Below are 23,385 nucleotides of genomic sequence, written 5' to 3'. Positions count from 1 at the left end.
GCGGGTGAGTGGACTCAGCGGGTGCAGGACCTGCAGGCAGCGTGGCTCTCTGTCTCCCTCTCTTGGCCCTCTCCAGGGCGAGTTGAGCCATTCTTGGTATTATTTTAAATGAGACTGAGCCCAAACGCACACCGGTTGTACACTCACGTTTCGGGTTGACCTCAGCTATTGGTGAATTTACCTTCAATTCAGCAAATAGATTTCGAGCGATGAGAAAAAGGAAGAGGGGAGATACGGGAATATCAAAGTGTTTTCATGTAAAACCAGATGCCGAGCTCTTTCATTACGGGTGGAGGTTGGTGGGTTTTTAATTTTGGTTTGGGGTTTGGGTGTATTTTTTTTTTGTTACCTTGCAATTCAGGTTTTCAAACCGAAGCCAGAGAAGCATGGTTTGAAACCCAACTCCAAGCTGAATGCGAGAGCTGCCGAGCTCTCTTTGACTTTATTTGGAGTGCTGGGCGCTAATCACTTTGAAGATCATAAATCTCACATCGTTTAAGCCTCTCCCCCAGTCTTTGTAGATGGCCTACATTTCAGGTCTGTTTCCCTCCCCTGTTATGCTCCAGGCGGGAAGGGAAGGGTGGAGTGACCTGGTTAGACCCCTTACTTGCCTACCAGTTCCCTGCTGCGGCTGCTCTCACCCAGCGAACGGGGAGGAGGGAAACTCTTGCGGAGTTTGAGGTTTTCTCGCAGTTTGTGGGTCAGCCCTGTGCCTTATGAGAAAGCTGCCTTCTGATCCCTCAACCTAGTTGGCAAATGTTCACTCCCCCCCTCCCCGCTTAAACTCTCCTCCCACCTGGATGCAACAGTAATTTGTATGTGAATGAGAGGGGAAAGGGTGTGTATGGAAAAAAGCAGCATCTTCTGCCTTGCCTATCTGGTTTGGCTTTTTATTTAGAGAGTCTAATGCTTGTTGTTTCCTGTTTATATCAAGGGAAATGCAAAGAGAGCGTAATAAACTTTCACCTTCAGTGCTGGCAACCTGGATAGGGACATCTGCTTCTTAATGGTTTGGGATCGTGTCCAGAGCGTGTCAAGGAGAGGAGCGAGGAACTCGGCAGTGGTGGCTTCAGAGTCTTCAGACCGGGAAAGGTCCAGCTGAAAGTGTTGGAGTCAGAGCTTTTCCTCGCTGTCATGTGGTGATCTTCACCAGGCGGTGATGGTCTGGTTTGTTTTATTTCCCCCATTGGTAAATGCAATGATTGCATTTTGGGGAAATACTGCACTGTTTTCTCGGTTGCTCTGAAGAGAGCTGTTCTGGAGAGCCGTGTAACTTGCCCTTTTCTGGAGTTATAACTCCATTGCCTTCTGCAATCTGCACACAGAGCTAGGGCTCGTGGTTTTGGAAGACAGCAGGTCTTGTGTCGATGGTGTATGTGTAGTCCAGCTCCCAGTGCCATGCATCAACCCACAGCTAGGGGAGAGAAGAACAGATTCTGGATCTCTCGTTTCTTTTCCACCAGGGAAGTGATGTGTAGGTTTGTGGCACTTGCTGGCCCTTGCAGCAACATGAGGACTGAAGGCTCACATCTTCTTCCAGAGGAGGGAATGAGACGTCCTCTCCAAGCCCCTCGTGCTCTCAAGCACAAAGCTGTGCTCCCGTGCTGGGACAGAATGTGTCCCTTCTGAAATAAAGCTGAAAGGTTGTACATTACCAGGGCAGCAAAGGATCTGCGTGTGCTCTGTAGCCAAATATGTCATGCAGTTTCGTTCCAGCAGAAGGCTAACCCTTGTAGACAGGCTGTCATTTGTTTAATGATAATGACAGGTTTGATATTTGCACCAATACAGAGGTGATCCTGCCGTGAGACTTGCCAATATTGCAGGCAGGCACTCATGTGCCCGAGTAGCCCAGGGCTCAGCATAGCTTGAATTTTCCTGTTGGTTCTTTATTACTTTATTTTCTTTGTTTTACACCCATTAGGGGATGTAATGTGGATACAGCCCTTTCCTAAGGGCCTCCTAGAAATAGGATTTTGGGAAGGATTTCCCTGAGAAAAGGAGGTAACTGGGAGATGTAGTGGTGGTGCAGGAGAGATCTTCAGAGCACAAGGGGAAGCAGCCAGAGTAAAATCAGGAAACAAGATACACGATTGAAGTGGGCTGGTATTTCACGTGCACATTAGCTCTATGTTTGAATTCCCACATCAGGTCATACTCTGTGCCATTTTGACTGTTCCTTATGACGGTAAGGGACAGGTTTCACACCCCATCTCTTCCAGTGACCAGTCAGCATCAAACAATTGAGCTGCTTAAGGTTCCCAGTCAGAAGGACTCGAATAGATTTTGGGGCGGCCAACTGAGTGTGTCTGCTGGTATACCCCAAAAGAGCGGTGAGGAACTGGGTCGTGGAAAAAAATCTTTCCTTCCAAAAGGATCATCTTCCCACCCCAGGATGTGCTTCTCTAACCTCACCTCCCTGTCCTGTTCATATCTGGTAGGGTCATTTTCTGATGGAACTTGAATTTCTGAGGTTTGGGGGGGTTTCCAGCAGTTGTTTGGAGGTAAGAGACTGAGTTGTCTCAGGTCTTCACAGCTGATGTCCTGTAGGCACATGATGTGAGAAAAGGAAAGCAGGCGAACTGAGATGTGAAATCACAGGTGGCCCTTCTTCAGAGCCATTAACGTCCTGACCTTGCTGGGTATTTTCCGCCCACACGTCTCAAGGTTCTTTGCTAATGAATTTAGCATCCTCCAGAAGGTAGGGAGGTGTTTAACCCTGTCCTGCAGATGAGGCAGACAGAGGCTGACTCCCTGGCTTTTCCCAAAGATGCTGAGCACTGTGATTGCAGCTGAAATCAGTGGATGCTTTACGGGAGAGTTGCCTGTGGACATTGAGGCTTATTGTAATCCAGGGCCTTGCTCCCTGGCGGAGCTGGGATACGGACTCCGGTTCTCTGATTCATAGTCTTGTGCTCAACCACAGACAAGTTCTTCCTCCCCTCCATCCTTTTGAAGGTGGAAAGAAGGGCCCAACTTGCTAGGTAGTTTGTTATTAATATCTGGGATGCAAAACTCCCTGCAGATTTAATTTTGCTCAATCAGGGCTTCCCTCCCCCCGGCGATCTCTCTCATAGTTTTTCATTCCACTTTGAGTTCCCACCTCCCCCTAATCTCGTGTGTTCCCTATATGTCATTTCTGTTCCTGCTTGGCTCTTCCCTGTGGGTAGTTCAGGTTTCAGTCTGCCCTCCAGATTTCCATCCCAGTCCTGTTTTGCCCTCCTCTCAAGGGGAGGTTCACATCCTGCTTCCTTCTCCCCTCTGGGGATCAATTCAGATTTCACTCTCTCTTCTTCTCCGCGTTGCCTCAGGGTGTCAGCCTAAGTCTTGCATCTGCTTTTCATCTCTTGAGCCTTCTCTAGTTGGAAATGGGCCCAGCTGTCCATATCTGCCTTGACTGACACTGGATCTAAGCTGAGCGCTGCCTTGGCCTTTCCCTTTTGAAGTTCCCTTGCTCCATCCTAGGGATAGACTGATTGCATAAATTTGTATGTGTGCTGGTTCTTCATTGAAATGCAGCCCTTTGGGAAAGCATCAGAGAAAGCCCTGGCTGGAGGGAAAGTCCTCTGTTTCTATATATGGCACTGTTTTGCTTAGGACAGATATGTAGAGGAACCTCTTCTGCAGGCTAGTTTTGTTTTGGAGCCTTGCAGATGAGATTGCTGGGAACGAACTCCAAAACGTGCCGGTGACTCTCTTGCAAAGTTTGTAGGAGAGAAGAGGGATGGCAGTAGGAGGCAATATTCTAAACCCCACACCCTCCGCTCCCAAGGGATGGACTGAAGTCACCAGATTTGTTTGCTTAGCCAATAACTGCTGACAATAGCCCAGCATCACTCCTGAGTTGGCAGGATTGTGCCTGGTTCTCAGATCCAGCTGCAGCCCGTTCACAGACTCCTGCTTTGCTGCTCCAGGCTTCCAAAGAGCAACCTGTATTTAGAAGGTATTGTCCACACTTGTTGCCTTGGTCCACTGGCAATATATCTTCTGCTATTGTTTCAAAGCTCTCTTAAAGATGGAGAGACAGACTGGTCTTCCCTTTGTGCAAATTCCCTGCTCAGCTGGGCTCCTATCATCTTTTAGTGAATATTTTCTAAGCTTGCAGGCGACAAGCCCTGGTTTCATGGGCTAAAGGGACCTATCAATTGTTTCTGCAATAGAAACTGAGCTCGGGGCATGGATGTCACTGTCAAGGCGCTTTTTAGGTTGCTTGGCACCTTTTTAAGTGGTGAGCTGCATGAACTACCGTGCATGGTTATGACTCTTCTGCCTGCTGGAGAATGGCTCATCGGTAATAAGGAGAAGACTCCAAATTCTTGAAGGCCTTTCATCTGGTGAGCTCCAAGAATTCAATCAAAAGCCTGCACCACCCAGCAAGGGTGGGGCCCTGCACCCATTTTGCAGAAGGGCAAGTCATAGCATAAAAAGGTGAAGGTGATGGGGTTTCAAGCAAGGCCTCTAATTTTGGAAGCCTGACATCAGAGTGCACTTTCTCCCGTCCCAGAGGTGCTGATGTGCCAGCGCTCCATGTGAAATCAGTGGGTGAGCAGGAGCTGCTCGGCCCCTTGGGAGGCAGACGCCGGGTTTTCTCTCGCAGGACACCCTCTCGCCTGCTTCCCCGGCACGTGGAAGATGCCAGAGCCCCCGAGCTGGGAGCAGAGAACTGGTTCCCTCTTCCCTCAACCTCCAGCCTCACTCCTTCCACCCAAACCGAAAAATTATGCGATACTCTCCAGCGAAGTTGATCTTTCTCACTCTCCCTTTCTTTTTTAATTATATGACTTGTGTGCGCTTAATGCAATTCCTCTAGCTGCTCTCCTTGTGTCCCAGTTCCCCGGGGCGCGGCAGCGGGTGCCAAAACTCCCCCGAACCAATCAGAGAAACCTGCGGAGCTGGGATGGAGCCAGCCCCAGTCACGGGAGCCGGCTGGTTCCAAGTTCATTCCTTTTCCAATGTGGGATGGGGCGGAAAGCGAGGGCTCCCTGCGCCACGACTCCCGCGTCTCGCCCTGCCCTGCGCGTGGATGACTGAGCCGGGGACGTCGGTGCTGTGCAGCAGGGAGGCAGTGCCAGGTATTTAGGTGGTTTCTGACTGGTTGGCAGCCAGAGGGCACAGAGAATACAGGATCAACACGGTCTGCTCCCCCTAGGCAAGGGATCCACGGGAAGGGGAAATTTTTCATGTAGGGAATTGGTTAAAGGTCTGGTTCTGGCCCCCGTAAAAGACCAATAAGGCAATTTTGCTGCTGACTTCAACAGGAACATGACGAGGCTCCAGGGAACCTGTGCAAGCATGCAGGAGGGCATGGGAGAAGCAACGAAGCCTGGCATGTGTGAAATCGGATTGATAAGGAAAGGGGCAGGGATGCAGCCCAGGGTGGGAGCGGGGAAGATAAGCGCAAAGGTGTAGGCAGAGGTGGAGTTCTGGAGAGCTTTGGAAGTTGGGCAAGTGGAACTGGGAGATGCAGGAGCAGTGCTGCAACGCTCGGCGAGGCTGGGGCAGCAGCGATGGCAGCACCTCCGGGCTCAGGGCTGGGGAGGAGAGTCCTGGAACGGAGCCGTGGGAGAAATCGCAGCCTTTACGGTGGTAAAAGAGTTTTCCATGTTCTGTTTGGAGGTTCTCACCATTCTGACCAAGAAAATGGCATCTTCCCCTACCCTTTTTTTAAATACTTCCAATTTGGCACGTCTGCAGGCCTTGGCAAGGAAGGCACCGCATGCCTGAGTACCAATAGCAAGAGCGAAGGTGCTCCAAGCTGTTGCTTTCCAGCATCCTTTTGCCAGCTCGGTGCTCTCTGACCACAGGTCACCACTCCAAGCCCTCGTTGTGCTCCTGGGGCTCGTGCAGAGGCAGCACAGACGTGAGCACGGCCTCTCGGGGCAGGTGCTCACCCCACCTCTGCCTTCAGTTCTCCTCTCCCGTGCCCGGTGCCTGCTTCAGAAGCCTGCTGTGCTGCACGTGATCATTTGGAGGCTTATTGCTCGGCGCGGAGCAGAGGGATGGCTTCTTTCTTTTTCCTCTTCTCTGCTTCAAAGCAGAAACACTTGGGAAATGCTGCATCAGAAGGCTTGCGAACGCAAAGCCGAGCGTGGTTCTGTTTGTTTCCTTTTGTGAAGCATGTAGCTCGGTTACACTTAGTTTTGATTTCCCACCCCCACTTTTACTACGGCTCCAGCGCAGCCATTCACGTCCTGAGCTGCAGCTCAGAGGGTGAAGCGTATCAGATCAGACCTCAATTAACAGACTCAAACGCCTCAAAGCTCTGATGCAGGTGTGTTGAGGTTAGGGATTACATTCTAATTTTTCAGTGTGTTGCCATTACTGAGTTTTAGGATATTGTCTGCTAAGCATTCAGCATGGGATTAATTCTGCTTTTGTCATGCTGACAGCTTCTGAAAATCCCAGTCTTCAATGTGTAAGGATACTGAATTTTGTAGGGCGAATATTGTCCTATTAACAGAAGGGTTTTTTGCTTTCTTCCTGAGTGTCTGTTAAGCCTCGCTGCATGTGCAGGATAGTACATGTGGAAATAGTAATTGCAAGCCCATTATTATTATTATTGCTATAATTCATTATTAGTGTGTGTTTTATTTTATGGTGCCCACGTGTGCAGGTAATTCACAGAAGTACACTTACGCCATTGGAAGGTGGGAAGGCTTAGCTGCAATAGCCTTGGATCCAGTTTTGATACCTGTTTCCATCATAAGACTTCCTCCCTTGACTTCAGGCAACCCAGTTGTGTGAAATAATGCTTTGGGAATGATTCAGCCCAGGAAGAAACGTGCTGCTGTCTTTCACTGAGGGGCAATCGGCTCCGAATCCTCTGTGCACCCAGTCCTCTTCCCAACAGCCAGAGCCCTTTGCAGCTGCAGGGGGAGGGATGTGAGCAAGTCCAAGTCTTAAACAGTGGTGAATTGCTGACTCTCAGATAAGCCAGATACGAGGGCAGATAAATACCTGTTTCAAAGAGGTTGCCGTCTAAATAGAAACTGCACAACAAATCCGATTGTCTTCGGTCTTACAGTGACGACCGCAGCTGCTGCTGGAGGAGGCTGGCGTGGCTTTCACGGCCTTGCTCGGGCAGGGTACGGGCACCCCTTATCTAGGTTTGGGGAGAGCGTCCCAGGCGGGTGCAGAATCAGCCCGTCCCACCTTAGCGAAGGGGATGGCGGAGTAGTGCTCATGTTACCTGGGAAGTGCTCCCAGCCAGCAGCAGATGCTTGCTGGCCTGGGGACCGCGGCCGGTTGCTTGGTGCTCGTTAGCTGAATTGCTAATTGATCCTGTAAGCACAGGAATGTCGTGAAGCATCGCAAGCCACCTTGGCGGCGGCGCTGGGTTACACCAGGAGGCTGCAGCTGGAGCCCTGTGCAACTGATGGCATCCTGCTGCCACTTCATCAGCTCAGACATGGGTCGGTCCGTCCGTCTGTCGGAGGGGTACGGCCTTCCACACGGTGAGATCGGAGCTGCTAACGTGAATCTTTCCAACTTCCTCGTATAAGGCTGGCTTTTTACAGCTTTGCAATATGTCTGCAGGATGTTTTCATGAGCCGAATGTTTGCCAAAAGTTCACAGATCAGTTACAAAACAGATGTACTTTTTTTTTTTCCTTCCCTTCTTCCTACTGGTAAGGAAGAGTTTGTGCAGTAATTGCAGGCAGGTTGGGAGATGTTTTCTTCATAATTCTCCTTCTTATGAAATGTTTATGAAACACCTTCCACAAATCAGTTGCGCAAGCAAGCTGAAGAGCTTTGATCATTTTCCATCGCCCTCAATATGTTTCTTAGTTTGTTTTGCTTTTTGTTTTTGTTTTCAGGCTAGAGATAGGTAAGAACCAATCCATCATTGGCCGTGCCCAGCAGACGCGCTAGCCAACTAAGGAAGGGACTCCTTCCATCCAGTCACCCTTCCTGTGTTTTTCACAGGGATTGCTTGGGGGCAGCTGACCCTATTTTAAGGCTGTGAAAACATCCACTTGAGATTTGCAAGTGTGATTCCTCTCCCCAGCCCTCGGCAGCTCGGCGTGCGGGTGCCGCCACCTGCCGTTACCTGCTGCCCAGGGGCCCCAGCCCGGAGACTGCCCAGGTGCCTGCGAGCACTGCCTTATTTCCCCCTCCTCTCTTTTTTTTTTTTCTTTTGTAGCCTTATTTTCCCAAACCCAATAGGATGGGAAGAAACTAAGATTTGTTCTCAATGCCTTCTCGTTCCTGCCCTGACCATGATGTAAAAGCAAGAGACTGGGGAACCACAGCAGGACCTGGTCCTGATTTTAACCCAATCACTCTCTTTTATGCATGGTGGTCTAGCATGGATCTCAGCAAACACCTACATGAGCTGATTTTGTTTCAACCTTCTTTGGTTCCATAAGGAAAACTCTCATATTTGCAGAAAATAACAGCAAACGTGTGTCAGATGCACTGGGAAAGGAGAAAGGCAACTCCTCCCCTTGTTTTATTAGCTTGAAATTTACATTATTTTAAGGGAGTCTCATGATATTGAGTGGCCTCGCCCACAATGTGTGTGGTTTTTTGGGGTTTTGGTTTGGTTTCTTTCTAACGTACGGTTGGTAACAGTGCCGGTTTAGCTGGGGAAAAAATGAAGGTGCAGGATTTGCATAAACCATCCCAAAAGTTTTGGATATGCCCCGAACTCTTGCTAATGAACAATTAGCCAGCTGCAGGCCTGTTGGGGAGAGGAAGAGGAGGGAGAAGTGAAATTGAGCCTAAAACCAATGAAAAAATGTGCAGGGGAGAAGGATTTGTCAAGAACACCCAGGTTCCCGCCCACTGCGCAGGAGAGCGCCAGAGAATTCCAGGGCCGGGGGAAGGAGCAGTGGGAGATGTTGTTGTTTTTAAATGGGGAACCGGTCCTTTGCCAAACCCACCTCCCGTTCTCATATTGTGCGATGCCGGGATGCAGCTACACACCCCTTTCGGCCTGGAACGCTTCCAGATCATTCCGCTTGGCAGCTGTAAAAATTGATTTCAGTTTGGAAATGGCTTGTGCTTCTTCAACGCTCCGCTCCTATCGGGATCGTAACCCAGGCGGGATCAAGTGCCTCGTTCTCTAACACGCGGATATCTTTTCTTTTTGGGACTGTTCAGCCTTGGATGACTGCGTTGAATGAGGCAGAGACGCATGAATTGCAAGCAGGAGTAACATTTATTTATTTATTTTTACTTTTTGGCTCGGATGATATATACCTGTTTTTTTTGTTTGTTTTTTTTTTTAATGCACCTTCAGGAAAAAATAGGTGCATAAAACCATTTCCCTGCGGTGACTGGATGGCTCAAGGGTAACGGTGCATTCTCCTGAGCCCTTTGCCTAACATTTAGTAACTTAAACACTATCCGCGTTGATAGTGATCAAGAAGCTCTTTCCATCTGATTTTTTCGCAAGGCTAAGCGGGATGATCATGCCAACCTGAAAGGTAGGAAAGAACTGGAATTCACAGCATGTATAAGCCTTGTTGCAAGGAGCTACTATTATTGCAAAACTAGTTTCGGCAGTATCCAGAGCTATAGTTTAATTGAAGGAGATGTTGTAACTCTCTTCCCTCTGCACAGCACCTTCCAAAAAACAGAGGTTAATGTTTACCGGGTCGGCTCCCTGTGATCGCACTTTCTCTTTCTCTTTGGGGCATGGAGGTGTTGTGTATTTGTTTGCTTTGCTCAAACTGAAATAAAAGATCCTTCAGCCAAAAATACCCACATGGGCCATTGTTTTTAAAGGGGCATTTCTTGTCCCCCTCTGCTGGTAGAAGGCTGCATGACCTAAAGTCCGTGCCAGCGGTGCAAAACTCCGGCAAACGTAACCCTGCTCGAATTCTGGGCGATGTTGGGCTGGGGGGTTATTTGATGGGAGATAGCGAGGTTCAGCCCTGGCAGTAAGAGCGAACCTGAGATGCCGAGTCTGTAGATAAGGTTTTCAAGATTTATTCTTTCTGTTTTCCTCCTGTTCTTTCCAGTCTGTGGGAACTGGAGCCTCTTCTTGCACTGGAAAGGCTTAAATTAGAAAGGGGACTGCTGATGTGAGCCTTCTTGTAGGCACGTTCATGCTTGGGGAAAACTTGAGGCTGTCTGGGAATTGTTTGAATATATCTTTTTATTAGAGAAAACGTGTTATAAGAGATCTGTATGACTTTTCTCATGCCTCTGCACAGCATCTGCACATAGACGCTCCTCAGCTTTCAGGAATTATTCTAAAACCTTCTAAAATCTCCCCAGCCAGGCTGTCCTTTCTCCTCTCCCGCTTGGTCTTGTCAAAAAATAATAAAATTAAAAAATCAGCTAGTACAAAATGATGTATTTTATTATTTTTTTTAATGTAGTAGCAATGTTAAAAATTAATTATGGAGACTATGGGGTAAACCAAACATGAGGATTCAGTTCTGGTCCCTGAGTAAATTCTTAAGAACCCATGTAAGAATGTGGATTCAGAAATAATGACTTCTGTAGACTGGAATCTTTCTCGAACATTAAAAGAGGTTAAAATGACCACTGGACAAAGGGCTGACACCTGTGAAGTTTGCCATTTTTTCCCTCACAGCTTCTTTTAGCTAAAGAAGCAAATTTTTTCCTTGCCAGATTTTTTTTCCTTGCCAGTAGAACAGGACTTCCCCATTCCTTGTTGCTTTCTCATAGTTTGGTACATGTGGTGCCTAGGGTGGTGCGTTTTCAAGTCTGGAAGGGTATACTGCTCTTTAAGGTCTTTTACTTCATGATCTTTCCTCTTCTGTTCCCTTGTACCACTCTCCGAACCTGCAGAACAATGTGTGAGGCCATCTACAGCCACCCTCTATCAGGTTGTGAGTGGTGATCTGTAAAGGGGAATTGCATCGTGTCTTCCTAATAACACCACAAAATGTCTTAGTGTTCTGTCTTAGGAAAGCACTAGCATGCTTTAAAGCCTGCGAAGTGACGGGAAACTTCCTGAAGTGTTTTAATTAATGTGATTTAACTGAGCGAACTGCAAGCTTCCCCTTGGTTTAGCAGAGCAGGAAAATTATTCCCCTGTTATAATCGTAGAATCATTCGGGTTGGAGAAAACCTCTAAGACCATCTAGTCCAACCTTTAACCTAGTACTGATATAAAAATATATAGACTGGAGAGCAGGAGTGAGGAACAACCCCTACCTTTCTGCAAAGCCAGGGATAGAAGCAATAGGTCCTGATTTCTCCCCCTAATCTGAAAGCAATCCCTTTAATCTGAAAGCAATCCCTTCCCCGTCTCTTCCAACCTCTCTGACTTCTTACCATCCCAGGCATCCCGCCGCCCATGTCTGTTCCCTAAGGCTACAACTGCTTTGCTCTTTTTCAGATTAAAACCGAAGACCTCAGTGATTCCTTGCAATCTACAATCCCCCCCAGGTCAGGACACCTTGTGCAGGGATCATCAATGATGCCTGGAAGTCAAATCGCAGGGGTAAGTGCCTTTGGGACATCAGGGACTGAGTTAATGAATCTCCAGGGGAAAGGCTGGTTTTGGGAGACACTTGCCAAATTAGATGCACCTTTTGGCAGTGACAAAAGGAGACTTGAGAACATGATGGACAGTAAATTGGCGAAGTCTCCTCCCCAGCCTCTTTTTTGCAGCAGCCAGGAGACCTGTGTAATGCCTTGCCAAAGGATGCAGAAAGTTTACATGGGTTCAAAGGCAGACTGGACACGTACTTGGAAGAGATTTCCTTTGAGGGTTTTCTAAGCAGGCAAAACCACACCATGCTCAGGAAATCCCTTTGAGCTGAAAATAATTGGAGACTGAAACAATACCAAGGGGAAGTGTTGGATATGCTTGTCTTGGTCTTCCTCTTTCCTGAATGCCTGGTTAATGTCATTGCTGGAGATAGAACCCTAGGTTAGATTAACTCCTAATCTGAGCCATCCTTGCATATGTTGGCTCCAACTGATTTACATCAGAGAAGAAATTGATTACTTGATTTTTATTTTTTTCTTTAAGGTAAAAATTGGAGTTTAGCACTTAACACTTGTTAAATTCTAATAGCGAGGCAGATGCTGGAAGGCCACAAGGCTGCTCAGTAATCTCTTCCCCCATTCTTTCATGGGGTAATCAGACCTCTTACACGACTCAGCTCCTTGTTCAAGTTCCCCAAGACTTCATAACAGTTCTTGAGAAGCTTAAAAAGCTCATCTTATTAAACAATGAACTCCTTCAAGAACATACCTCTCAAGAGAGTTGGTCTTATTGGAGCATTTTTCTCTCTACCCCAAACAAATGCAAACTCTTATCCCTAATCCCTACAAAAGACGTGGGACCCCAGGGATGTGAAAGAGCACGGGGATGCACTCCCTGCCCCTCGGTACCTATTGCCTGCTGTGCTCGGTGCAGGGTGGGGAGTCCCCGTGGCAAAGAACAGAAAATATTTTGGATCTGGTGGTTGTCCATTGCAGTGCATTTGCTGGTGGTGCAGAGAATTGGGCACTTGCTGGGCTTTGCTTCTTTCCCACCCCAGCACACGGCTGGTGGGGAAGTCAGCCTTCTGTGCCAAGCAGGCTCAGTGCTGGGAGATGGGACAGCCCACTGCACCTTTTCTGTATTATTTTAGGGAGTTCATTCTCTGAAAAGACAATATCTGTAAGAAACTGAGATCCAAGGGCTTTTCTTGTTGCTTCTTAATAAGCAGATTTTGATTTCCAGTCCCTCAAAAATGTTATTTTTCAAGCATTAACTTTTTCAGTTAAAAGTAGATGTTCTCCCTGTGGATGTCTGTGTGCACAGCATTTTTCTTATAAAGCTGAAAACTTCAGATCCCGGCGTAGCTCTGGATCTGTAGCTCTCCTGTGCACACATGTGATGCGTTGGCAGCTAAATGAAAAACGCGAATGGGGTCAGGGACAGTGCAAAAGACCAGGGACGGGGGGAGATGATGCTGTGTGAAGAGCAGACGTCTCTGAGCGTTGCTGTTCCCTTTGCTTTTTCCCGCAGGATATGAGCTCTCTTCACACCCTGCAGCAGCTGGTATTGCTCCCTGGTCACATGCAGTCAGTTCCCCAGTTCCTTCTCTCTCAGTCCCAGGCAGGCCAACAAGGTAAGAGCAACCAAAGTCGAAAGGGGCCTTGTAATACGTGGGCGCATTTCAAGGGGGAGCCTCCCTTCTCCTGACTCTTGCTTTCAAGCTGCCCTGTTTGATTTCCCCACCTTGATGGTGCCCGGCCCCTTCTGCTGCCAGCGGGGCAGGGGCGGGCAGCAGGGGGGCTGCCAGCACCCACGGCTCCTGCATCCCACGAGTGCCCCCTTGCTCTGGTGGAAGGACGGTGCTGGCACCAGAGCAAAGAGGTCCAACTTAGCCAGGAGCATCGCGGGGCTGGGAGCGAGCTCCAAAGCGGGGCTGCCACTGCTTGTTCCCCAACCTCGCTCCAAGGCATGGGGCAGGAGAGGACAGGAGAGCTAACTACTTCTGAAATAGAGTGTAATCAGCATTGTGAAAGGGCAGAGGACTTAACACGGTGCTTCAGAAAGACCTCGTGTTTCTATTTTTATCACTGATATTTTCATGGCATTTCTCCAGCCTCTGGGACGCAGACATGCCATTGATGAAGCTCCATGCTGCCTTTGGACGAACACAGACGTCGATCCATAACCTGACAGATGCAAAGGGGCTTGGGTCCTTCACTCACATTCTCATTTATCCCAGCACAGAAGTCCCTCTATAGGAGCCAACATTCAGAATTAGAACCATAACGTCTCTGCAGCTCGAATGCAACTGTACACATGCTCTGAAAGAAAAGTATCACACTGTAGGCAATTGGGAAACCTATTTCTCATTGACAGTACGTGCACTCTTCTCTCTGCCAAACGATGCTGAGCGATGCATCAAGAAACCACTTGATGTATATTTAACAGTAGTCTAGAATTTAGTTTGAGCTGTCAGGGTCGGGATAATCTATTGCTCGCTGCCTGATTTTATTCCTGTATAAGAAACGCACTATGCTGGAAAATAGCATTTTGCTTCCTTTTATAGAACTACAATTTCTTCTGTTAAGTGACTTCCTTTGGCAGCTGCAGCCCTTCCAACAGATGGCCACTTGTTTGGCCATGACCCCTTTTTGGTTCCAGACTTACTGCAGACTGGATATTCTGGCCAGAAGCCAGCTTTTTGTGCAAGGTCTCTTCCATTTGAATAGACGATTGTCAAGTCCTAATGATCTTCTGCTGTGTGCGTGCACAGCCACTGGGGACTGAAAGTGAAGGCGCAGATGGGTTTTGTGGCACGAGTGGTTTGGTAGAGATGCAGGTGAAGCGCTCTTCGTGCCGATGAGGTGTGTGGAGTATTCCTGAAGTCATCCCTGGGGCCACCCCTCAGGAATATAGGAACATCTTCAACCTTTCCTGAGCTCTGGCTGATGGATACATCAGTTCATGGATTTCACAGCCAAAGGGACTTGGTTGTAGGTTTAACCTTTCCAAGAGGCCATAAGTCTGGGTTTGATTTTAGTGTTTTAAAAGTTCTTTTTAAGCCAGATAAGTTCCCAGGCCTGATTCATTATGCGCTGATCTGATTCACTGTGCAGCCCTTCAGACAGCTCATGCTGGCACGCTTGGATGAGAGGGTGAGAGCTCAGTGCTGCAAAGGTGGAAACAAGCAGCCAGGGAGATGCTGGGAATACTCTCAGACAAAATATTGCTGCTGAAGACTTCATCTCACGAAAACACAGCCTCCATCTCATCAGCTGTCAAACCGGTGATTCCTGAATCCAGTCCATAATTTTCATTTGAGCTACAGCTTAGCTTTTGCAAAGGTGTTCAATCGTGTTTTTAAAGACTCCAAATGACAGTGCATCCGCCATGTCCCTAGGCAAGCCATTCCAGTGATTAATTACCTTCACTGTTAAAAATGTGCACCTCATTACCAGCCTGCATTTGAAATTCAAAGTTGTTCCAGCATTAGAGAAGGCTTATTGAAACACCAATCTAAATAAATAAAAATGGGATCCTGCACATTCAGATCTAAATTAAAAAAGAAAAGACAGAGGGAGAGAAAGACATTTCGGAGATGATCTTTTTTCCTTTTTCAGCAGAAGTCCATAAACGTCTATAGATTTCCCTATAATTGTCAGTTCCAATCAATGGAATATATTGCTTGCTTCAGGAAAGGTTATAAATCCTCTCTAAATTCTATAAGCTTCACCCACAACAGACTTGAAGAACCTAACTAAATTTATATGGAACTACACTGCTTCGGTCGCTACTAAATCCTTTAGGACATTCCCTGTAAGACACATGGGCTTGCGCTCAGCAGCCTGTCAAACGAACAATTACACAGTGTCCATAAATACTACGTTTTGTTGGTTTTATAGATTTCCCTTTTTTTTTTTTTTTTCTTTCATCATTTTGTGTCAGTGTATAAATTCCAAAAGAAATTCAATTTGTTTGAAATACAGTAGGGTAGAAAAGAAAGGGTCAGATGGCTTTGAAATGACACTTCAAAATGAAATGCATAGTAGAGAGCAGATTGGGTAGGCTCATGAGATTAACTGTACGATCGGGATATTTTTAACATGATAAAGTGCCTGAAAGTTGGAGTCAGCAAAGCTTATATTGGAAATAAGATGCACATTTTCAATAGTTACAGTGATTAAGTACTGGGAGAAATCACCGCTAAGGATGTGATAAATTCTCAGCTACTTGACAACTGAAATCAAAGTTAGATGTCTATATAAAATGTCTGTGTCCTAGTTCAACCTCACGCAGGGATCAATGGTTGAAATATTTTACCTCCATCATCACTCTAGAACTCCCTTTCAGGCTAAAAGGCCATGGAAAGAAAGAAAGAAACAAAGCCAGAAAGAAAGAAAAATAAACCCTTCCCATTCTCATAACCCAACTCAGATCTGTCCACACTTGCAATGGCCAAAAGTCTCATATTTTGAACAAGAGCGAGCTGACAGTTTCCATTCAGAGCTTCTCGAGCCTGTGCAGAGCGACGCTCAGCAGCCTAGGTGCTGATGAAGGAGCTGATTTGATCTCTCTTTCTCTCCCCAGCTTTGCAGCCAAACCTCCTCTCCTTCCCTCAGCAGCAGGGCAGCCTTCTCCTCTCCCAGCCAGGACCCAGCCTGGCATCACAGGTAACTCACCCACCCGGAGAAACTTAAAGCACTGCTTCACCGAGGGTGAACGGCAGTGAAAACCATGTGCTTTTTTCTGTCGTTGTGACTCCCTGCATTTGTTGCTGTTGTTTTAACAGGCTGTGGGCCGTTCTGGGCTCCCTGGCTCATCAGTTGAACCTCACCTGGATGTACCCCAGCATTTGCAAGTGGCGAAGCACCTAACTCCGTCGGGAGCATCTGAGGAGCCCAGTGACCTGGAGGAGCTGGAAAAGTTTGCCAAGACTTTCAAACAGAGGCGAATCAAGTTAGGGTTCACGCAGGTGAGCGGCCTCGTCCATAGGAACATTGGTGTCACACGTGGTGGGATGGGGGATTCTGCGGCAGAGGAGTGGATGAAGGGTGGGCTGGATTAGATATAGATATCCCCTTCCAAACACACGGAGAGACAAACCCTTCCTAGTATTTCGTTACCACGACTTCATCCCACACCTTCTTCAATATGCAAAGGCTCAGGGGCATGGGGAAGACTCTGGTGGGAGGAGAGGTCCTTCTCTCTGGAGGGTGGGCATGGGCACTCAGTGACATCTGTTCTGGACAAGAGGTGGTGACAGCAGGGAGCTGTGAGGGTTTTTTTTCTGACTTCTTGTTGTGATTTGGGTCTTCTCTGGCAGGGAGATGTTGGACTTGCCATGGGGAAGCTCTATGGCAATGATTTCAGCCAGACCACCATTTCCCGCTTCGAGGCTCTCAACCTAAGCTTTAAGAATATGTGCAAGCTCAAACCCCTGCTGGAGAAGTGGCTAAGTGATGCAGGTGGGTGACGTTAGATGCAGAAACACCACTGATTTTGACCAGCACAGGAGAGGATCCACCCAGGAGCCTCCCATAAAAGCCAGAAAAATCATAGCCGGAGCAACGACCTCTGACAACAGACTTCTTGCTCGTGTTGATTGCGGCCTAGACAGCAACGCACATCTGCTTTTTTGCTTTAGCAGTGTAGACTTCCCGTTGCCACTTGGTGTCTGGGACAATCCGCTCCTGCAGCCTCTGTTGTATGGCCTGGGGGAAATCTCTTGGCTAGTCCACCCTGTCCCTCCCTGCGCAAACTGGCAAGAGTAGGCAGGGAGTGCTGTGCAGGAGATCAGCCCGCGAGCAGTGCCTAGAAAAGGAGGATATCACTGCAAGGGGAATCCCCGGCAGCAGCAGTATGGGGCCGGTGTCCTCTGCTGGCTGCAGACCAGCGCAGGAGTGGCACTGGTCTCGTGTGCCCATCAGGAGCTGCGTGTTTGACCAATTTACCACGTCAGGAGGTGTCTCAGCTACACGAGGCCTGACCCTGGTGAGGTAAATCAACATCCTTAACTGTGTGAAATTAAAATGTCAGAAAATCTGTGGTCCCCATCAGAGCATGCTGGAAATTAAGATGGAAGAAGAAAAAACAGTGTTTTGATTAAAATTTGTATCACTTATATTTCTTTCTTGATTCCACCATTAATGGATCTGGAAGTGCTGAAGCAATTTTAAGAGGAATTATGCATACTGTAGGAGCACTTCACTTATTTTGGGAGGTGCTGTGCTTCCCTGAAAGGATCTGGGATTGCAAATAACCCATGATCTTCTTCAGTATCTCTTTTCCCTTTTCTCTTTCCCCAGAATCTGCTCCTTTGGATTCTTCCATGAGCACTCCCAATTCCTACCCCTCAGTGAACGAGATGTTTGGACGGAAAAGGAAGAAGCGGACCAGCATTGAGACCAACATTCGCTCCACGCTGGAGAAAAGATTTCAAGATGTGAGGCGAAAATGTTCCAACGTGTTGTGAACTGTCTCTGAGTTTGCCATTTGCTAGGTCATAGTAGTAGCACTGAATAGTCAAAAAAAACAAAAACATTTGTTTTGACAGCAGGTTAGAAAATGCTTGAAGGAGTTCAAGGGAAAAGTCAAAGCAAAGAAATTAGGCCCAATTATTTCCTTGGTGGATGTTTTTAATGCAATTATGATTTCATCACCTGTTCTCTTGCACTAATCAGTGCCCCAGCCAAAGCTGACCTCCTGCACCCACCTCTTCCCTTTGTGAACAGGGGCAGCTGCTGGCCCAGCACAGCAGGGAGGTGGGTGCCTGGCTGAGCAGCTCCTGTGAGTGCAGGAAGGAGCAGAGCATCGCTCCCGAGGGTGCTGCTGAATCTTTTCAGAAGCGGAGCCTATCAGCAGGACCGCACCATCCATTGAGAATATTTCATGAGAACCGTTTTCGACCAGCCCTCATTTATTCTTGTTTTCTCCCTCATAGCTGATCATATCAAATTTTCCTCCTAAGACTGTTGATAAGAACAAAAGACAGTCGTTTTCAGATTGTTATGGGCAGCTCATTTTTTTAGCTAGTACGAGGCGCTCTTTGTAATGGGAAAACGGTCTTGGCATCTCCATGCTAGGTATTATTTTTCCCTTGAAGTCTCCAACTCAGATCAAAAACCACAGAGCTAAATGCTGTCAAATGCACCAGAAAATAAGCGAGTCAGAAAAAAAAGGATGGGTACTATTATTTCCGTTTATAAATGAGGGATGGAGGAAGAGAGAGATGAAATGGTTGTGAGGTGGTGCAGGTAGGTGTACAACCAGCACTCGGAGCTCGTGTGTCCTGTGCGGTGATAAGAAGACCACCAGTCATTAGCTTCCCCTCAAGCAATGATTTAGGGTGCTGTTAAGATCAAAGAGCTCGGTGCTTTATGCAATAGCAGGGCCAGGTACTGACTCATGCCCGCTGATTCCATGAGATTTGATGTTGAATCAGAGGCCCTTTCTGGTTCACAGAACATAATCTCTCACCCAAATGTTTACCCTTTGCCTTAGAAGCAAATATTCTCCCCTCTCCAGTTTACTTCCAACCCCACCCTCGTCCTCTGCCTCTCCAGCAGCAGAAGCAGGCGCCGATGCTGTGAGCTACAGACTTTCGAGGCTTTCTTTAACCTCCTGCCCTTTCTTAGCAGAACCCCAAGCCCAGTTCAGAGGAGATCTCCTTAATAGCAGAGCAGCTCTCCATGGAAAAGGAGGTGGTTCGGGTCTGGTTCTGCAACCGGCGCCAGAAGGAAAAACGGATCAGCTGCCCGATGCCGTCCCCCATCAAATCACCCATCTACAACTCCAGACTGGTGAGAGACTTTGGATTAAGGAGCTGTATGTGCTGCTCATGGAAGGGAAAAGGGGGGGGGGGGGCGGATACAGAACAGCGTTTGCCCTCATTTATAGAACAACATTTTGTATTCTTTTAAAGAAAACACTGGTAAGAAATCACAAGAAAAAATGCACATTTCCCAGAAAGTATAAGTTAGTCTAACTGCAGGATAATTTATCCAAATAGGGGTGCTATCCCCAAAATTTTCACTCTAAGGTTGGTAAAATAAAACCTTTCCAAAGTTAATGGAGGAGGAATTCAGCATTCCACGGAAAGAGAATTACATCCAGTCATGTCGAATTTGGTTGAGTCTGAAACCTGATAGTAACCACTTACTTAACAGTGTGGTGTTTTCCATCTGTTTAGAAATGCAGAAAGCACTTCAGCAGCGTTATTTGTCCTTCTCACTTATTGCACATTCACATGTTGACAAGCGTATTTTCATTGCCAGGAAGGATGAGAGAAAGAAGCTGCTGTGAGAGTTAGTGAAAGCATGTCCCTGTAATCAGAGTGGCTGTTCTGGATAACAAGCTGCCATTGCATTTCTGCTACTTAATAGTTGTTTAGTTGATTCCACGTATAAAAGTGGCAGGAACCTCCCTATGGTGTTGTTGGTACTGCAGCACATGTGAGTGGGAGGAAGAGTACGTATGCACAAGCAACATTTTATCTCGAAATCTTCTGGGTTTTAGAATTATCCATTAGAAGGCAGAAAAACATCACAAGAAGTTTGGTCACTTGTTGCACAACACGTTTGGGCTGCAGTCGCGAACACAGAACGCTGCTTGCAAGCCGTGAATTTTTAAAGCAGCAGCTTTGGTGACTGGTTTTCCCGTGAGCGCGTCGCACAAAGTACGCCTTTGCTCATCAGGCATTCTGAACAGCGCATTGCCTGTAGTTAAAGTATCACGGCTGAACACCAGATGCCCCAGGCTCGCTTTGATTACAGCCACCAAATTAGTAATTGTCACATGAGGATTCTCACCCATCAAGAACTCCTCAAAGGAAAAGGGATGATTTGTGCCCGAGACCAGAACGAGCCGGGATGTTTCTGCATGAGAACATCCAGTCTGAAACATCCAAAGGGCAGGGGCTCCTCCTGGCTGGAGCTCAGCACTTGCAGAAAGCGTAGCAATTTCAGGCTTTTCCGTAGCTGATCCATAAACATAGACCTGTGTGGGGAGTATCAGGCATACGTAATACTCATTCTGGTTTCTTTGCCCAACCCTAGGTATGGGAATTGTGCTGGTAGAATAGAGCACGGATAGAAGCACTGGTGGGAGGCTCAGATGTAGATAAGTCTCCCTGGGAGCCAGCACACTCCAAAGGGAACACGAAGGAGTGGCATGTTGTGGTCTGCGCCCTCGGAGTGCCAGCTGCTGACTGTCTGCTTCTGTTCCTCCTCAGGTCTCTACCTCAGGGTCCTTGGGGCCCCTCTCTGTCAACCCGGTGCACAGCACCATGCCTGGGACAGGTAAGCCGTGCCAAACTGTCTTACCCTCATTCTTTCTTACCTCTTCCTCTTGCTCTCTGGCTGCTTGGTTTCCAGGCCACCTCCACAGGCCCCTCTTGAACAGACCTTTGGTTTTGGGCAGGGAAATTAGCCCTACATAATGGGTGGACAGGGGATAAGAAGAGCTGAGTCTTTCTCTTGGCTGGAACAAAGATAAGGAAAGCGTCCCGGGCATGGTAACACTCCCAGGATAATCCTAGCCAAATGTGACTGGGGTGTTGAGGTTTGGGAGCCAGGCACAAACCTAGAAGCCAACCAAGAGGGTGCTCGGGGGGCAGGTAACTGCACTTCTTCAGAGGAGCAGTGGCAGAGGTGTGGTTTGCTCCGACAGAAACCAGACAGAGCAGGGTGCAGGATGAACAGGACAGTGGAAGGGTTTGGGCTTGGGCTTTCCTTGGCAGGAGGAGGGGATCCCAGCCTCACTCTGCTCTCTCTGCCGTGCAGTAACATCATCGTGTTCCCCAGGGAACTCCAGCCGGCCCTCGTCCCCTGGCAGTGCACTCCATGCCAGCAGCCCCAGCACAGCCCAGAGCAACTCCAAAGCTGCAATGAACTCATCCGGTTTCAACTCTTCAGGGTAAGAAGGGGGGGCACGGCTCGCTCCTTGGGTGTTGAGGGGCTTGGGAGAAAAGCAGGGGGGCTTTAGAGAAGAGCGTGCAGCCCTTTAGAGGACCCAGCAATGCAGAGCTATGTGGTGGCAGGTGATTACATGAAGCTTAACGCCTTACCTGAAGCTTCTTGGGACATGGCTAGGTTTGGGTCAAAAATAAACAGTAAATCCGGTTTGCCTGAAATACTATGCTGATTAAAAAAGAAAAAAAAATCTGGATGGAAGCACTGTCCATAAGGACTGTCTTGAATTAATTCTGTGTGCGGAGGAAGCAGAGGAAGGCTTATTTTGCTGCTTCTGCTTTGACAAACCTCTCCACAGCCAGGTTTCTCGCCTGTAGCGCCAGCCAGAGAGCTCTGCTGCAGCGTAATGATTCCACGCTGGCAGATGAAACAAGAACAGCGATTTTCCTCTGCCCTGCCTTTAGATGCTACAAAAGGATTAAGCGGCACACAAGGGCTCAGAGCCCTTCTAGTTATTTCACTGACTGTTCCCCTGCTGCAGCCTGCGCTGCTGGGGCATCTCTGCGCTTGTAGTTTCTGCGGCTCGTTGCACGTGGCATCAAGGATGCTACGTTAGCAGGAAGGCAACCGAGAGCAGAGGGCATTACGTGTAGCTTCTGGGCTTTCTGAGTCACGGAGCATCCCGTGCCATGAATCAGACCTGCTCTCACCCAGAGGAAGTCCAGCAGCCAGGTCGTGTGAGAAATCCTGAGCTCAGTGCAAGCTGCTGCTTAGAAAGACAGGGGTTTGCTCCAAGCTTCCTACAGGAAAAAGGATCGCTTGCTGGCTGCCAAGTCTAAGACGGGTTACAAACAGAATAGGAATGATTGACATTTCAAGGGAAAAAGTTAACAACGTAGCAATTGTAGCTCTTATTCCCTGTGTTGCAAACAGATCTTGGTACCGATGGAATCAACCTACCTACCTCCACTGAGATGACTCCTCCATCGTGTGTAACAGGAGCTCCGACTTCTAGCTATGGACCAACTTCTCTAGGAACAATGCTTGGGGCAACATCTGGCGTTCCAGTGCCTTCAAACTGCTGCCAAATGAAGGTCTTGTTTAGGGGAGCCCAGAGCAGCAGAACTCTCCAGGGACTCAAACTGCAGCTGACCTTCCCCAAGGATTCTCACCACCACCAGTGACATTTTAGTACTCTTCCATGCATTCACTTCGAGAACGAGCCCTTGCTTAGCACTATTATTAGCATGAAACACTGCCCTCTGCTTGCAAATCTCTGCATTCACACCGGATTGCCTGGCAATCCCTGATCTGGAAGGATTTCTGTGTCAGGTCCCTCTTTTCCCCTCACTCATTTCAGAGCTTCCCACAAGAAGGGTCTGTCATGCTGTTACTATCACGCACACGTACCATAAACCCCAAACTGAGCCGAGGTTACCCAGTTCATTTCACCAGAGACCCGTGTCTAGACGTGAGCTTTGGTTTTCAATAGACTTCCAAGGTCAATGGCACTGTGCTTTATCCACCACCAAACCTGCTTTGCTTTGAGCCCTTCTGCCCTGTTTCTGAAGTTTGTTTCCTTTTCCTTTTTTTTTCTTTTTTTTTTTTTAAAGTATTTTAGAGCCTTCTTATTTTTTTCCTTTAAAAAAAAAATTGCCTCCTTTTGCAAAATCTGTGTCCAGGTCTTGTTATTGCTCACAGCTGGCCTCGCTGGAGGATGTCACTGTCGTAAAACACTGCGTGCACTTCTGATTCAACTGAACACAAAAGCAGTTTGTGTTGGTTTGATGGGACGAGGATTAATCTTTACCGCCCCTTCTTCTTTCTTTGATTCATCCTTTGGGCTTTATCTGGTACCAAATGAAAGCAACCTCTCCGGAGCAGAGGGGTGCCTGTGTTGTGGTTTGTCCTGAATTGTAAGTGATGTAGCTGGCCTGATCCCTGCAGCGTGCCCTTCGCTCCTGGGGGACAGGTTGTACTGCTGAGGTGTGAATCTCGAGGATTTTGTGTGCAAGGTTCCTCAATATCATGAGAGGCCAAAGCGTAGGAAGCTTCAGCTGTC

General features: G+C 47.9%; 1 protein-coding gene across 1 annotated transcript in view; it reads left to right on the top strand.

Annotated features, from left to right (window-relative positions):
* Nucleotides 1-22,358, top strand: part of POU2F3 (POU class 2 homeobox 3) — a 39,605-nt gene extending 17,247 nt beyond the window's left edge. The window contains exons 5-14 of the mRNA XM_035555943.2: nt 11,320-11,424; nt 12,946-13,048; nt 16,003-16,085; nt 16,205-16,387; nt 16,739-16,880; nt 17,721-17,857; nt 19,053-19,214; nt 20,645-20,711; nt 21,195-21,327; nt 22,257-22,358. Coding sequence (XP_035411836.1) covers nt 11,320-11,424; nt 12,946-13,048; nt 16,003-16,085; nt 16,205-16,387; nt 16,739-16,880; nt 17,721-17,857; nt 19,053-19,214; nt 20,645-20,711; nt 21,195-21,327; nt 22,257-22,296 — 1,155 coding nt within the window. The 3' untranslated portion in view covers nt 22,297-22,358. The remainder of the gene's footprint in view (nt 1-11,319; nt 11,425-12,945; nt 13,049-16,002; nt 16,086-16,204; nt 16,388-16,738; nt 16,881-17,720; nt 17,858-19,052; nt 19,215-20,644; nt 20,712-21,194; nt 21,328-22,256) is intronic.
* Nucleotides 22,359-23,385: the final 1,027 nt, after the last annotated feature.

This window comes from Cygnus atratus, chromosome 22 (assembly GCF_013377495.2).
Source record: "Cygnus atratus isolate AKBS03 ecotype Queensland, Australia chromosome 22, CAtr_DNAZoo_HiC_assembly, whole genome shotgun sequence".
In the NCBI taxonomy this organism is placed as follows: Eukaryota; Metazoa; Chordata; class Aves; order Anseriformes; family Anatidae; genus Cygnus; species Cygnus atratus.
This window is presented reverse-complemented; position numbering and strand designations above follow the sequence as displayed.